Source organism: Taudactylus pleione, unplaced genomic scaffold (genome assembly GCF_031769625.1).
Source record: "Taudactylus pleione unplaced genomic scaffold, aTauple2 ptg000473l, whole genome shotgun sequence".
Taxonomy (NCBI): domain Eukaryota; kingdom Metazoa; phylum Chordata; class Amphibia; order Anura; family Myobatrachidae; genus Taudactylus; species Taudactylus pleione.
The window spans coordinates 11,092,833-11,108,044 of NW_028284875.1; the positions used below are offsets into that span (position 1 = coordinate 11,092,833).

At 45.4% G+C, this 15,212-nt stretch overlaps 1 protein-coding gene across 1 annotated transcript in view; it reads right to left on the minus strand.

The window, feature by feature from the left end:
* The window catches only part of PCNX2 (pecanex 2), a 449,190-nt gene that overhangs the window by 60,362 nt on the left and 373,616 nt on the right, over window positions 1-15,212 (minus strand). The window contains exon 29 of the mRNA XM_088448947.1: window positions 10,587-10,731. Within this exon, the coding sequence (XP_088305073.1) occupies window positions 10,587-10,731 (145 nt within the window). The remainder of the gene's footprint in view (window positions 1-10,586; window positions 10,732-15,212) is intronic.

The window sequence follows — 15,212 nt, forward strand, 5'->3', positions numbered from 1 at the left end:
GGCATTTGGTCAGTGATACAGTACAGTTCTCTTGTATCATATACAAAAGTAACATTTTCAAAGTGCACAAACATCTCTTGACAATTTATTTATCTTATTCTGCTCTTTGCAGCTTATTATATTTCTCATAAACCTTCTCTTTTTCTTATCTGTCATTGATTACTCACTTTCCATTTTAAAAGTGCAACTTGAAATACATGTTTTGGGCTTGATTTAGATTTGGAAGGGAGTCAATTTGGGGTGTGGATTATTAGATCGGACACAATTTGTTCGACCATGAAATGATCGACCACGTTAGTTCGACATGTAGTTTAGATAGACAAAGTATAGATCGACAGTAACAATAGTCAGATAGTAATATAGTTGAACGTGACATTAGATCGATATGTAATATATTGAATATGTAAGATCGAAAGGTATATAAGGGCAACACAACAGATCGACAACTAATAGTTGGACAATGTTCCAAGTTTGAAACCAAATAGGTAGACAAATAATAGATCGACAGTTAATAGATCGACACCACACAAATAGACATAATAACAGATCGAAATCAAATAGATCGACAGCTAATAGCTCGACAGATAAAAGATCAACAGTTAATAGATCGACAGATAAAAGATCGCCTAGTCCAGGGGTGGCCAACCCGTCATAGGTAAAGAGCCCAAGAATATCTGTAGGTATGTCAAAGAGCCGAGAACATGCGCGCACCGAAATCGCACGTACAACAAGGGATGTAGCCTCGTGCCAACTAGGCTACGCCCCTTGTATGACGTTTGTAGGAGCATGTAAAAGCACATACACACAATCACCGTGGAGGTAACTATTAATTGGAAAGAAAAAGCCAGAATACAAAAAAACATAAAAAAAACAGATCCACTTAAAATACACTGAAAAAGCAACTTCCACAAAAATACATAAAAAAACAGAATCACATTAATACAAACCAGCCCCCATGTGTCACTTCAGCCCTCCATGTGTCACTCCAGTCTCCCTCATGTGTCACTTTAGCAGCCTCTCATGTGTCACTTCAGCCCCCCATTTGTCACTCCAGCAGACCCTCATGTGTCACAACAGCAGACTCTCATGTGCCACACCAGCTCCCCTCTCTACAGGGGCGTATCTATAGTGGGTGCAGGGTGTGCGGTGCACAAGGGCCCCCGGGTCCAGGGGGGTCCGCACTGCACACCCTGCACCCATATTATTTAAAACTTACCTTTCCTAGGCCTTGCGTCGGATCTCTCAGCGCTGCCCAAAATGCCTGAAAATGGCCACCTCACCATTTTTCCAGTGATCTTCGCATGCGCAGCAGACTCTGGGCACACTATAGTGCCCAGAGTCTACTGATGATGCGGTGGCCGGTCAGTCGGCTCCGGGGTGAGAGGAGGGGGCCCCATCAGCTCCCCTCTCTACAGGGGCGTATCTATAGTGGGTGCAGGGTGGGCGGTGCACAATGGCCCCCGCGTCCAGGGGGGGTCCGCACTGCACACCCTGCACCCATATTATATAAAACTTACCTTTCCTAGGCCTCGCATCGGGTCTCTCAGCGCTGCTCAAAATGCCTGAAAATGGCCGCCTCACCATTTTTCCAGTGATCTTCGCATGCGCAGCAGACTCTGGGCACACTATAGTGCCCAGAGTCTACTGATGATGCAGTGGCCGGTCAGTCGGCTGCCGGGGTGAGAGGAGGGGGCCCCATCAGCTGCGCGCCTATCAGAGGAGACAGTCAGTGTCAGTCAGGGGAACCGGCAGGGGAGATGCATCAGAACAACGGAAGAGCCACATGTGGCCCAAGAGCCACAGGTTGGCCACCGCTGGCCTAGTCCAAGATCGATGCCAACTTGGTCAACAGTTAATAGATCGACAGATAAAAGATCAACACGTTACTTTTGGACAATACAAAAAGGTATACATATCCTACACGCTGCCTGCTAATAGCGCATCCCCCGATGCTACTTTCAACTGTGAAACTACAGGTCCCAGCCAGCCCTTTCATTCATGCAAGCACTCCTGGCAATGCTAGCCCCAACGTACACCTTGCAGGCCTTGTCCCTAATTGCTTGGCACCCCCATGCGCTGCAGTGCACCCCTTCATCAACCCCCCCAGTGCTCCCCACTATCCTGGACATGGGCACATCCGTCTAGCTTAAGACGCTGCCCGCTAATAGTGCATCCCCCGACACTACTTTCAACCGTGGAACTACAGGTCCCAGCCTGCCCTTTCATCCATGCAAGTGCTCCTGGCAATACTAGCCCCAACGTACACCTTGCAGGCCTTGTCCCTAATTGCTGGGCACCACCATGCTCTGCAGTGCACTCCATCATTACCACCCCCCCTCTGCTCCCTGCTATTCCTAGTTCGCCTAAACTTAGGCACATGTTAACCACGACAACCCGTATACTTCTAGACACTTCCCGCTAATAGCGCATCCCCCACTGCTACTTTCAACCATGGAACTACAGGATTGACCTTCGAGTAGCCTACAATTTGATTCAGATTAAAGTCGGAGACCAATGGAAGACGGTGTTCAGAACGCATACGGGGCATTACGAATATCTAGTTATGCCGTTTGGGTTGGCCAATGCCCAAGCAGTGTTCCAAGATCTGATTAACGATGTCCTCCGAGAGTTCCTTGGCAAATTCGTGGTCATTTATTTGGATGACACTCTCATTAACTCTCAATCCATGCACCATCATGTCCAGCACATTAGTCAGGTCTTGCGTAGACTAAGAGAAAATGTGTTGTTTGCCAAATTTGAGAAGTGTGAGTTTCATGTGGAGCAAGTATCTTTTCTCGGATATGTCATTTCTCCTCGTGGCTTCTCCATGGATCCTGGGAAAGTGAAAGCAGTGATGGAGTGGGTCCAGCCAACCACGTTGAAAGGCATCCAGCGATTCCTTGGTTTTTCCAATTGTTATTGGAAATTTATTTGCTCTTTTTCCACCATTGTTGCCTCCATAGTGGAATTAACCAGGAAAGGTGCGGACACCTCCAACTAGCTTTGTCAGGCTGTCTGGGCATTTGAACTTCTTAAACTTGCTTTCACCAGCTCTCCAGTCCTTAGACATCTATATCCTGGTCAGCCTTTTGTTATTGAGGTGGATGCCCCTGAGGTTGGAGCTGGAGCTATACTCTCTCAGAAGGATCCATTGGAAGAAAAACTTCATCCCGTGTGCGTTTTTCTCCCACAAATTTTCCTCAGCCGAATGTAATTACGACTTTGGCAACAGGGAGCTGCTTGCCATAAAGTTGGCTTTTGAAGATTGGAGACATTGGCTTGAGGGAGCCAAACACCAGATCTCCGTCCTCACTGACCACAAAAAGTTGACGTACATCGAATCAGTCAAAAGACCCAACTCCAGGCAAGCACGTTGGGCATTATTTTTTTTACCAGGTTTAACTTTCTCATCTCTTTTCACCCTGGATCTAGAAACAGCAAGGCTGATGCACAGTCCAGGAGCTTCGCCCCGGTCCAGCAGGATACTGTGGTTAAAGAATCCATCATTCCCAGTTCCTGTATTCACATGGCTTTGTCACGGAACTTGGCTGAGGATCTATCTGGATTTCAGGCATCAATAAGGCCACTGAGTTAATTTCTCATGCTATCTGGTGGCCGTCCTTGTCTTCGGACGTTTGGGAGTTCGTATTGGCATGTGAGATTTGTGCTTGTAATAAAACCCTCGGACTCCGCCTTCAGGATTGCGGCTCCCTCTTTCTACACCTAGGAGACCCTGGATACACATTACAATGGACTTCATTTTGGATCTACCTTGCTCTGCTCGATGCTCGGTAATTTGGACCATTGTTGACAAGATTTCACATTTTGTTCCTCTGCCCAAATTGCCATCTGCCAAAGAACTTTCTGTCTTGATTTTGGAACATGACTTTCATTTGCATAGACTTCCCAGTGACATCGATTCTGACCGTGGGACACAATTCATTGCACAGTTCTGGAGGTGTTTCTGCGCTTCATTGGGCATCAGTCTCAGCTTGTCTTCAGGATATCACCCACAATCCAATGGGCAGACGGAACGTGCTAATCAAATCTTGGAACAGTATCTACGTTGCTATGTCTTGAAGTGTCAGAACGTTTGGGTGTCCAATCTGCCCATGGCTGAATTTGCGTTCAACAACTCCCATCACTCAGCATCTTCAGTCTCTCCGTTCTTTTTTGTGACTGGGCAATATCCTCGAGCCAATTCGTTTGATTTCAGTTTCTCCAGGTCCAGATTCAGCCTAGTAGACTGGCTGTCTACTAGGAATATCAAACTCCGGTAGCCCACTCACAAGTTGGGCCCTCAGTTTATTGGTCCACTCCGGATCATTTCCCAGGTTAATCCAGTGGCCTTCAAACTCCAATTGCCGAACTCGTTGATGATCAACAACACCTTTCATTCCTCTTTATTGAAGCCAGTACACAGGTCAGATACATTTGGTGATAGAATTTCTTCCAGGCCTGCTCCGGTGGTGATCCATGGTCAACAGGAGTTTGTGGTGGAGAAGATTCTTGACTCTAGAGTCTCTTGGGGACGGCTACAGTTTCTGGTCCTTTGGAAGGGCTACAGTCCATAAGAATGTTCATGGATTCAGGAAGATGCCTTACATGCTCCCAGGCTGAAGAATATATTTATTCAGGAGTTTCCCTTTGAACCAGGCTTTAGGGGTTCTTCAACCCCGCGACAAGGGGGGTACTGTCACAAGCCGTGGCAGCGACTTGTCTCCTTCAGGCTCTGGGCTTCCTCTCACTGGCAATGCACTGGATTCTGCTCCGTTGGTTACTAGGTGCTCTGAACACCACAGGGAGTGACGTATGGTCTCAGATGCTGCTGATTGGCTCCTTTACCTATTTGTATCGTCTGAACTTCTGCCGCCTCGATTATAGCGTTTTACTTGTTCCGGTAGTGTCTAGTCTCCTGTTGTTCTTCCAGTCGAGTACCAGTGTCCCTGTCAGCCAAGTTCCTGCCTACCTTTTGTACCATCGAGGTGGCACGGTCCGCATATCTGCCACCTGCCACTTGTGTCATCTTGGCGGCACGGTGTGCATTCCTGCCTTCTGCCATTTGTGTCATCCAGGCAGCATAGACCGAGTGTCCAGAGTGCGCAACCCAGTGTCCTGTGTACACAATTTTGTGTACTGCGTGTCGAAGCCAGATAATTGCTGAGACAGGATCGGTTTAAAATTAAATCTGCACGACGCCATTCTGCGAATGGCAATGAGATGCCATTTTGCGACTGGCCGCCCAGCGCCATTTTAGTGACTCTCGCCCATTATAAGTACATACGGCGATGCTATTATTTAGCGACATGCGATTCCCACACAATAGAAAGATGTTAAAAGTCCTCATTATATAAATACAGACCATCACTAAAATATATAACATGATCAACCCTGCAAAACATGTACCATGGTGTACTCCACAAACACGTAGTCGCACAACGCTAACTAGCGTCTTTTCTCAATACCCCAATACTTACACACTGCACACTTACATAAAGAGGTTCCCTAACATTAAAGTGTAATATTCAAAGTTTATTCAGTATTATTAATGTTGTGAAATAAATGTAATTTGATATCTAAGGTTTAGTACATGGTAAGCAGTGTTTGGTGTCGTTCTGATCCACTGTGTCTTTGCAGATTTCTGGTACCATCGGTGAGGAGATCTCAACATGTGTCTGCAAACTATGGACCATAGAGAGTTAAACATTAAAATGTACTCTGTAATGTAGCCAGCTTAAATTTATTATGCAGCGGGAAACAGGACACAAAGAGCTGTTGGAGGCTGGATTGTGTCCATACGAATTGACCTATGAACTGTACTGTAACAGAAGAACCAGGAAGAAAAACCAATGGAATCATGCCAAACTGTTCTATTGTATTGCCTATCTCTACTAGAGTATATACAGTATGTGGGCTCTTTAAACCTGGATGCCAGTCTGCTTGCTTTGCTGTTGACGGAGGTGTCTACTTTGATGCCGGGATCTGAGTCCATGGCGCGTGCGTATGTAACGACTGTAACTTGGGTCTGTGTAATTTATTTGTGCTAATTGTATTTCGATCACAGCGTGTAACCATCTGTTTTTATATTGAATAATAACTTTTTGTGCTTTGGAACCACACTCAAAGTCTGAAAGCATTTATTTCTTGCGCGACTCATAACTCTAAATATCGACAATTTTAGAAGGTATAGACAGGTAGGAATCAATATGCGGCTAGTGTCATCCCGACAGCACTAAGCACACTTCAGCGTCCTGTGTACGCAAGCCTGTGTACTGCCGCTAGTGTCATCCAGGCGGCACTTAGCGCACCTCAGCGTCCTGTGTACGCAATCTTATGTACTACCACTAGTGTCATCCCGGCGGCACTAAGCACTTCTCAGCATCATCTTGCCAAGTCTTTCAGCCCTCAAGGCTGCTATTCTGCCCAGAGTGTGCAACCCAGTGTCCTGTGTACTGCCGCTAGTGTCATCCAGGCGGCACTTAGCGCACCTCAGCGTTCTGTGTACACAATCTTGGGTACTACCGCTAGTGTTATCCCGGTGGCACGAAGCACACCTCATTGCCCTGTGTATGCAAGCCTGTGTACTGCCGCTAGTGTCATCCAGGCGGCACTTAGCGTACCTCAGCGTCCTGTGTACACAATCTTGTGTACTACCGCTAGTGTCATCCCGGCAGCACCAAGCACACCTCAGCGCCCTGAGGGCCTAATTCAGACCCGCTCGCAAGCGCTGAGCGCTCGCAAGTGGGTTGATGGTGCCCAAGTGCGCATGCGCACGACGGAGGCGCCTCCGTCGTGCGCATACGCGAGACCCGAATAACGGCGGCCAAGCCGTCATTAAGGGTCCCGCACTAAAGGGGGCGTGCTGTCGATGGTGATTGACAGCATGCCCCCTTTGGTGGGCGTGCCAGGGGCATGGCTGCCCAGACGGAGGCGTTCCCATGGGAACGCCTGCCGTCTGGGTCCGGCCCCACTGACATCACTAGTGATGTCAGTGGGAGTGCTTTTGGCTCTGATAGAGGCAAAAGCACTCCTGGGCTTGCGGCAGCGAGACCCTACCGCAGGGTCTCATCGCAAGCCCGATGGTCGCGATGGTCTTGACAATCGCGACCATCATTTTGGCCGCTTGCTATAGCTGTGGGTGGTCACCCACAGCTATGCGAGCGGCAAGGAGGCCGCTCCAAAAAGGAGCAGGGACGGCCCTGATTCAGAGCGAGCGCTCTGTCAGAGTGTCCGGCTCTGAATCAGGGCCCATGTACGCAAGCCTGTGTACTGCCGCTAGTGTCATCCAGGCGGCACTTAGCGCACCTCAGCGTCCTGTGTATGCAATCTTGTGTACTACTGCTAGTGTCATCCCGGCGGCACTAAGCGCTTCTCAGCGTCATCTTGCCAAGTCTGTCAGCCCTCAAGGCTGCTACACAGCCCAAAGGCTGCTACTCTGCCCAGAGACTGATATTCTGGCCCAAAGGCCGCATCAATCCAAGGTTCTCCAGCCCCCAAGGCTGCTATTCAGCCCAGAGGCTGCTACCGGCCCAAAGGCCGCATCTCATCTTACTGTCCAACAGGCCACAGCAGTCAGGGCCAGCCAAGTCACTTCCAGCGCTCAAGGCTGCTGCAAGGCCGCATCTAGCCAAGGTATAACAGCCCTCAAGGCTGTTGGCGGGACTAATTCCTTATTGTCATGCCCGAGTCTTAACAGTAAGTCATTCTCTTATGTTAAATATTGATTTGGGAGGTGTTATAGTGCTTGTCAAGTGCACCAGCCCTACTTATATATGTACATTGCTTGTTCAAATATAGGCATGTGATGCCCAGGGGAGTAGCGAGGGTGGTTCCAGTGAGCATGTGCTCCAGGTACCAAAATGGACAGAGGACGCCATTCAGGGTTCCAGAATTCATGGGGCGCTGCACAGTATGACGGCCGCCTGTTAGTTTTATCTCGATTTGTTTGCTCTATATCCTAAATAAGTTACAGGTCTGAGATCCGTTTCTACATTTCATGCTCCCTCAAGATGTCCAGATTGCCTCCCCTCTGTGATCATCTTTTGTCACCTCCCCTTTCCTGTCAGATTGATAAAATTCACTTCTCACCTCTTTAATTCCCTCCCCTATCTACCATGGGATCAGCTCTTTGCTGCTGTCTACTCCTTTCTTTTTGGCTTCTGTCACCACCCCTCTCTGATCAACTCTTTGTCCCTCCCTTCTCCTGTCTTATTGGCTTCTGTCACCACCCCTTTCCTCTCCTTTTCTTACTGGCAGGTATGAGTTTAAAAAAAAGTAATTACTTTGCTATATAAAGTAATGAGGTGTTCCTAGACATGACCACAAAGTGTTATTTGAAAGGTCTTTTATAAAATACTGTATTAGGAGACCTGTAATAATAATAATGGTGGTAGAGAGAACATGCATAGTAGTACTCACATTAATATAGGTGCAATGTATATTTGCGAAGTAGGAGCATAGCTGAGAAGGGAGCTTCCCATAGGTGTTCCCACTCCAGTGTAAACTACTTGGGGCAGTAATCGCAGTCATAAGCTGTGTGCCCTGTGCAATCTCACTCAATTTAAGTTAAATGATCAGAATATATAATACAATATGCTCTATTGACTAATAACAATGATTCAAATGAGATAAAAGTCAGATCCTAGGTGCTATACATAAATAAAGCAGTGCCAAAGAAGCTACCCCTTAATGTCAGATAGTGTATCACCGAAGCATTCTATTTCCCCAATGGGACCTCAGTGCCCAGCGTGATACTGATACTGTTTGCTGTTTTTCTCTTCATTTCAGTATTCCCCTGCAGGGTAGCCATACCCCACTGGCACAGTTCAGTACAGGGAAGGGGAGGCGCTACAACATGCACTTTCTCAGGGCACCATGGTTCCACGCTACTTGTCTGGTGATGCCACAAAAGGGAATTTGTTTTGCACTTTTCCGTTTCCATAAATGCACCTTTCTGCTGGCACAGTGTTGCAAATACACAATGACTGTAGATTGACTGACTGATTTTTCAGCTGTTACCAGGGGTGAAATTAGACAATAAATATTTGTTTTGCACTAAGCAGCAGATTACCAAAGAAACTGCTTTTTTTTTTTTTTTAATATGAGAGTTGCAAAACTGTTGTGTATTCTAAGGAGTAGGCAAACAACTGTAGATGTGTAGTACATTTCATTGTAATGCCTTGTGCACACATTGGTGCATGCCAACCTTCTGCTTTTGGAAAGGGCCTCTGGGCCTGATGCAGAGATGTATGCTAATGCCACCATAGCGGATGTGCGAAAATACACAAAACACACTAATGCCACTGCTATTGCCAATTTGTACACAGTGGCTGTGTGAAAATACGCAAAATACAGAACTAAGATGCCAGAGCCATTTTTACTGTGTATAGGATCGCAGTTGCAGGCTGAGGCACGTCCCAAAAATGGTCACGACATGTCTGCATTTGAGTTGCTGCTCACAAACCGTCCTTGGCTGTCCATCACTTGGCAAATAAATCCTCATTGCGAGCAGTAATGGAACTTGATGCGTGCGCAGTGCAATTTAAACGCATTCGCAGATCACCAATAATCGCTTAACTTCATAAACATCAGTATTGCGTCCAGCTCTGAACCAGGCCCTACATGCAAACACTGTCTGTGACCATTTGTGGAATTACAGTCAAACATGGGAATGTGAATTGTAGAAAAATGAATAACCTCACTTCCAAGTCCTGACTATTATCACTATCATTTAATACCTGCTGAAGTACAAACACCCCTTACATGTCCTTCCATTTCTATTCCTGGTACACAAATTATAATATTTGCATAGAAACATAATAAAGGGTATATTTTGCTTCCATCAACACAATACCACTCTAATGCACTAATATATGGGTTTATATAAATGGATGCAATTTTTCAAAATAATGAAGTCACAAAACACAATTTATTCTATGTTGAAGAGTGACTCATATTATCAATGTTTAGCGTCTAAAAGTAACAAAATAAAATGTAACAATGATATATGCAGTACATTCATCATAAAGAACATGTAAACATTATGGAACTCAGAAAACAATACAACCAGAAACAATACAACCAGATCAGTTTCTATATGTTGGAAGACATAAATGTACTGTAATAGTGGAATAGTATGCCAATACACCTCATGTTAAAAATGGTTTCAATTATATTGGAAATTTTAAGTTATGGGTGGATCAGTCTACTACTGACAAATTGTTCAATCCTTTAGCCTTGCCCAGGCTGTAGATTCCACAAGTGAGTATATGACTATATAATGTCTTTAGTATCTGGCAAATTCACAACTTGTACCAACCTTGATACAACCATTAAGGAATCCTGTTGAATGTATTCACACATCTGTTATAATAAGATTAATGTATCTGCCACTGTCAGTTCTCACATGCCTATCCTAGGAATCCTCCTTTGCTATATATGTGTTATGTATTACCAGCTTCACCATCTCCAGTGTGTTACTGCCTCCCTATTTACACCAAATTATCAATCTCATCCCAATTATGTACCTGCTGTAATAATGAGTAATGTGGCAAGTATCATAGTAAAACATATTATTTGACACATACTTGATGGAGCTTCAAGGACATTCGAATTGCCGGTGCAACAACTGTATGCAGCAAGTCCATATCTGCAAACACCCATTCTTCTTCTTTTGCTATTTCATAATGTCCCTTAAATAGGGTATGAAGTCCATGGAGGAATGAATCCAAACTGAAATATTAATGGTTATATATTGCATTATATGCTGTAAATAATATAACTACAGTTTAGCAAAATAAAAATACATAAATATAATTTATGTATATAAATTCCATAGTGTATATGATAGACACTTGAGAGCTGAAATGATGTAATACTCTGATGAGCATTTTTTTTTATATATATGGTTTTGCTTTTAGTTGGTTTCCCTGAGCATAGCAATTTACCTTTTACTATGTATAATCGATAAGTACAATGTTAATTACATGCATGTCTTGGAATATTGCATAATCCTTATTACACATCATGATGTCAAATGCGTTGGCGAGCACTGGGAGCAGGAGGTAAGGTGCCAGACACGTTCTAAGGATGTGTCTGCACCCTTCTATGAAGCAGGATGTCCCTCCTGCTTCCTGCAAGGTGAAAGAGGGTAGGAGGCTGCCTTCACTTGCTACACCGTCTGTCACGGCTGGCTCAGGGGAATCTCCTACTGAGGAGCTGAAAGCTGAGGTCCCGTGTTGTGGAAGGAATCAGAGGCGAGGGGCCTGGATGTATGTCATCCTCATCCACAAGTATCGGATGTTTGCGAGACCTGACCAAACTGCTGGGAGGTGTTCACCAGTGACCCCTCTAAGCAGGATATGGATTTATACTGCACCCAGCAAGCAGGTCGCGGGTCTTTGGTCAGTTATCCGATAGAGGTGGGAAATGGAGGCAGATAACACCAATGAGGCCCAGGAGAATGTACCTCTGAAAGAGGCACTAGCGAGGATTTTGTATTTGGATATTGAACAGAGGCCCTGATTCAGAGCCGGACGCTCTGACAGAGCGCTCGCTCTGAATCAGGGCCGTCCTTCTGAATTTTAGAGCGGCCCCCTGGCCGCTCGTATAGCTGTGGGTGACCACCCACAGCTATAGCGAGCGGCCGGAAAGATGGTCGCGATGGTCGAGCAATCATTTTGTGTTTATAGACGCCCACCACCCTGTCTTTAGCCGTCCACTAGTGTACGTCATCTCCAGGAAGTATATACAACCATCAGTACATTGGGCTCCATCGAATCTGACTGCAGCGATTGCGGTTGACTGTACCCTACCGCAAGCACTGCAAGCACTTCAGTGTAAAAATCAACCAGGTGACGTGTACTATGACGCTGCCTGTAAATTATGCACGCCCCAGAAACGGCGTAAAAACACTCTGGCACGCCTGCGTCCGCAACTCCACTCCCCAGTTACTACTGGCCTGCTCTTGTTATCGTCCTACTACACGCATGCGCACATTAGTGAACATCGTCTGTAACGAGCGGCCGCTTGCTAGCGAGCGGGTCTGAATGAGCTCCAGAGTATGCAGGCAAGGTATCCAGCTGCACTGCTGGCACAGGAGAGTAACTAGAGATGACTCGATAGTAAACAGCAAGGGAACCTGGAATGAAGTGACGGCAAGCAAACACCAGTAGCAACGATGTTGTACAGGCAACTTCCTGCTGTCCAGAGCCTAGTTATATGCCCTAAGGTAGCAGTTCATTGGAGGATAGCATCAGCTGACAACCACCACACTACCATTGGGTAAAGACTAATCAGGTGACTGTCATGGCTGCGTCCATGACGGCAACCGCAGCAATCAAGACACGGAGGAGCTAATGGATGTCTACGTGATCCCTAGGCATAATCTCCAGCGCGTCACTCTCTGCTGCACCTGATGTCTGATCGCTAGAGAGGTCAGGGGAAGCCGGCGCTGGGGTGAGTAACGGCCGATCCTAGGCCGCAACCCTCCTTGTGCCCTTGGTGGCGATATCAGTTGCACTCCTACCATTATAGCCCTTTTTGGACAAGAGGGCAATAAATGGTCTATAAAGTGGATTATTATTAAATCTTTAAATAACAAAATATCTTAGAAATTAGAAATTTTTGGGGGATCAGTCTACTAATGACAAATTGTCCAAACCTCTAGCCTTTAACAGGCTGTAGATTATACAAGGGAGTAAATGACTATAAATTTTAGTTTCTGTATTTTATTCCCATCTTATTTTACACGGTTTTACATTTAGAATTCATTATTATGTATGTCAGTTTGCTAAAACTATTTTATTCAAGAAGCACTGTGACTTTCTTGCAATATTTAATCTATTTGAATAACATTCTGTCAGTGTCCAATTAAAAATTGTGTGTCTTAATTGCTTAGTTTTTGTTATGCTAAATATAAACAGGTAATTGTCTGGTCTACTGTAACTCTTATTAAATTAGGTGTCACATTAATTTCAAAATAAGATGTGCCAACTCATGTACTAATCTTAACAGCAAGTTTGAGATTGAATTTGGATAATCTTTAAGCAATTTTTGTATTGTTTTTACTTAATAGCTTAAGGGTAAAACAATATGTATGATATATGCAAAAGAGAATAAAGAATAATTCACCAAGGTCAGAATTCAATGCATAAAATATTTTTAAACAGAGTGCAAACTGTTATTTTCCTCCGTCTTTTTGTTTTATTTCTCTAAATGTCATTTTGCACAAGGTATCTGAAGATGGAAGCTTCTGCATATAATTTACAAAGGATGGACTAGCAGAGCAAAGGGAATTCAATTTGCAAGAGAAAACATCAATTAATAAAGGCCTTCTTGCAAAAGGGTCACAGCCAAATTGGACAGTTGTGCCATGAAGAGCATAGGCCTGCTGCAGAGAGCATTTTGATAGTGGGACCAGTATGACTAAGGTACATCCATTAGTCAAGAATACTGGTCATACCAGACCAGACCATGTCTAGACCACCTTATAAAAAAATCAGGCTACTTTTCTGCAGCAGTTTGAAAAGACTACAGGAAGATAGGCTGTCCTGAAGTGAGCGAGTATCACAACTCACAGATAGGTAATAGATGCTAACCCGTATTTTGGGATTGACGAGACCAAGTGGTAAGGAGTTTATCATGCTAGCGGTATTCACCAGGGACCCCCGCAGAGGAGGTTTGAACTTAGCTGCATCTGACACACAGGTTGTGGCCCTCAGACTAGGTTCCCTAATACATGTGCTGGTGTTCTTTAGACAGCAGTAGAGTACTAAGAAGACGTATAGCGTAGCGTCAAGCCGGGTCAGAAACAAACGGAAAAGACAGTACCAGGGAGTAGACGTATGCAGGTCACGGGGACTAGTCAAGGGTCAAACTGAAATACCAAGCGCAGTACCAAGGAGCAGACGGAGTAAGGTCACGAACAAAGCCAAGGTCAGGAACGAGCAGTAGTATCACAGATAAGAACGCTGGAGTAAGGTTTTTGAGCCTATACTCTGGCATTGAATAGTGCTCAGAGCTGTCCTTATATAGGGAGGGACAAATTATGCTCAGAGTGACGTCACACTAGGTGCATCTGGCCCTTTAAATCACATTCAAATCGGTGCACACTCCCCTATGGGAGCAACGACCGCCGGTGCACAGAATCAACAGCAGTCGCCGGGACTCTCCGACCACTGCCCGCTGGCCACAAGCAGATCACCACAGTGGGCGCTGACGGACCCGCCACGGCGACATAGCCCCCACAGGAAGCCAGTGCTGCCGGACCCAGTAAGAGGGATCGGTAGCCAGGCTCGCTGTGACAATGGGTTTCCTACTCCACATCTGGATTTAAAGGTTAAGCATGAGGAGCAGATGCAGATCTTTCCTCTAAACAGGACCATTATGATACTATTAATAGAATACTTCTATGATATTTTAATATCCCTCCAGAGACAAATCAACAACAGTTCAGGAACTTCAGGTGAAGTGTTACTGCCACCTACAGCTGGGGTCACTACCTCCAACAGTGGATTGAACACTATGAATCACCAGTTTTGATAACAGATCGGTTTCTAAAACTGTGTCTAGGAATTGTGAAGCAATAGGAAATTAGATGATGCATCATCTAAATAGGCATTGATGTGTTAGAACTCTGTACTGGTCCTTACCAGAGGTGCTGCTCTTTGGACTCTGTTCTGTGACATGTAATTAATGACTCAATTAACAGCATGGACTACATCTGACAGCTGGTTATTTAGTCTGTATGAGCCCAGCAATCATTGCTGGGTCATTAATGGTTCATGCTTGGTTTCTGCATTACCCTGTTTTGATGTCTGCAAGAACTTTGGATTTCAGTGCCTGTTTTGTTTGTGCAAGCTCCAGTTTCTGACAAGTTAAAGGAACTCTGGGCCTGATTCAGACCCGGACGCTATTTGCGGACGGTCGTTCAAAAAAAGGGGCCGGCTATTTAAATTGTGCGCTAGCTCATTGCGGTTTGTTGACGCCTCTATGTCTGAGTGAGCGAACGAAAAATGCGCTCGCTATTTTGTAAAGACGCCCCTTTGCCGTTCGCATCACACGTCATCTCCGGTATTTATTTGATTAATCGGGTACATTGAAAGGCATCTGAACTGCTCGCAGTACTTGTGGTAGGTTTTTCCTACCGCAATCACTGCGAGCAGTTCAGACTAAAAGACAACCAAGTGACGTGGTCGATAACGCTCCTTTAC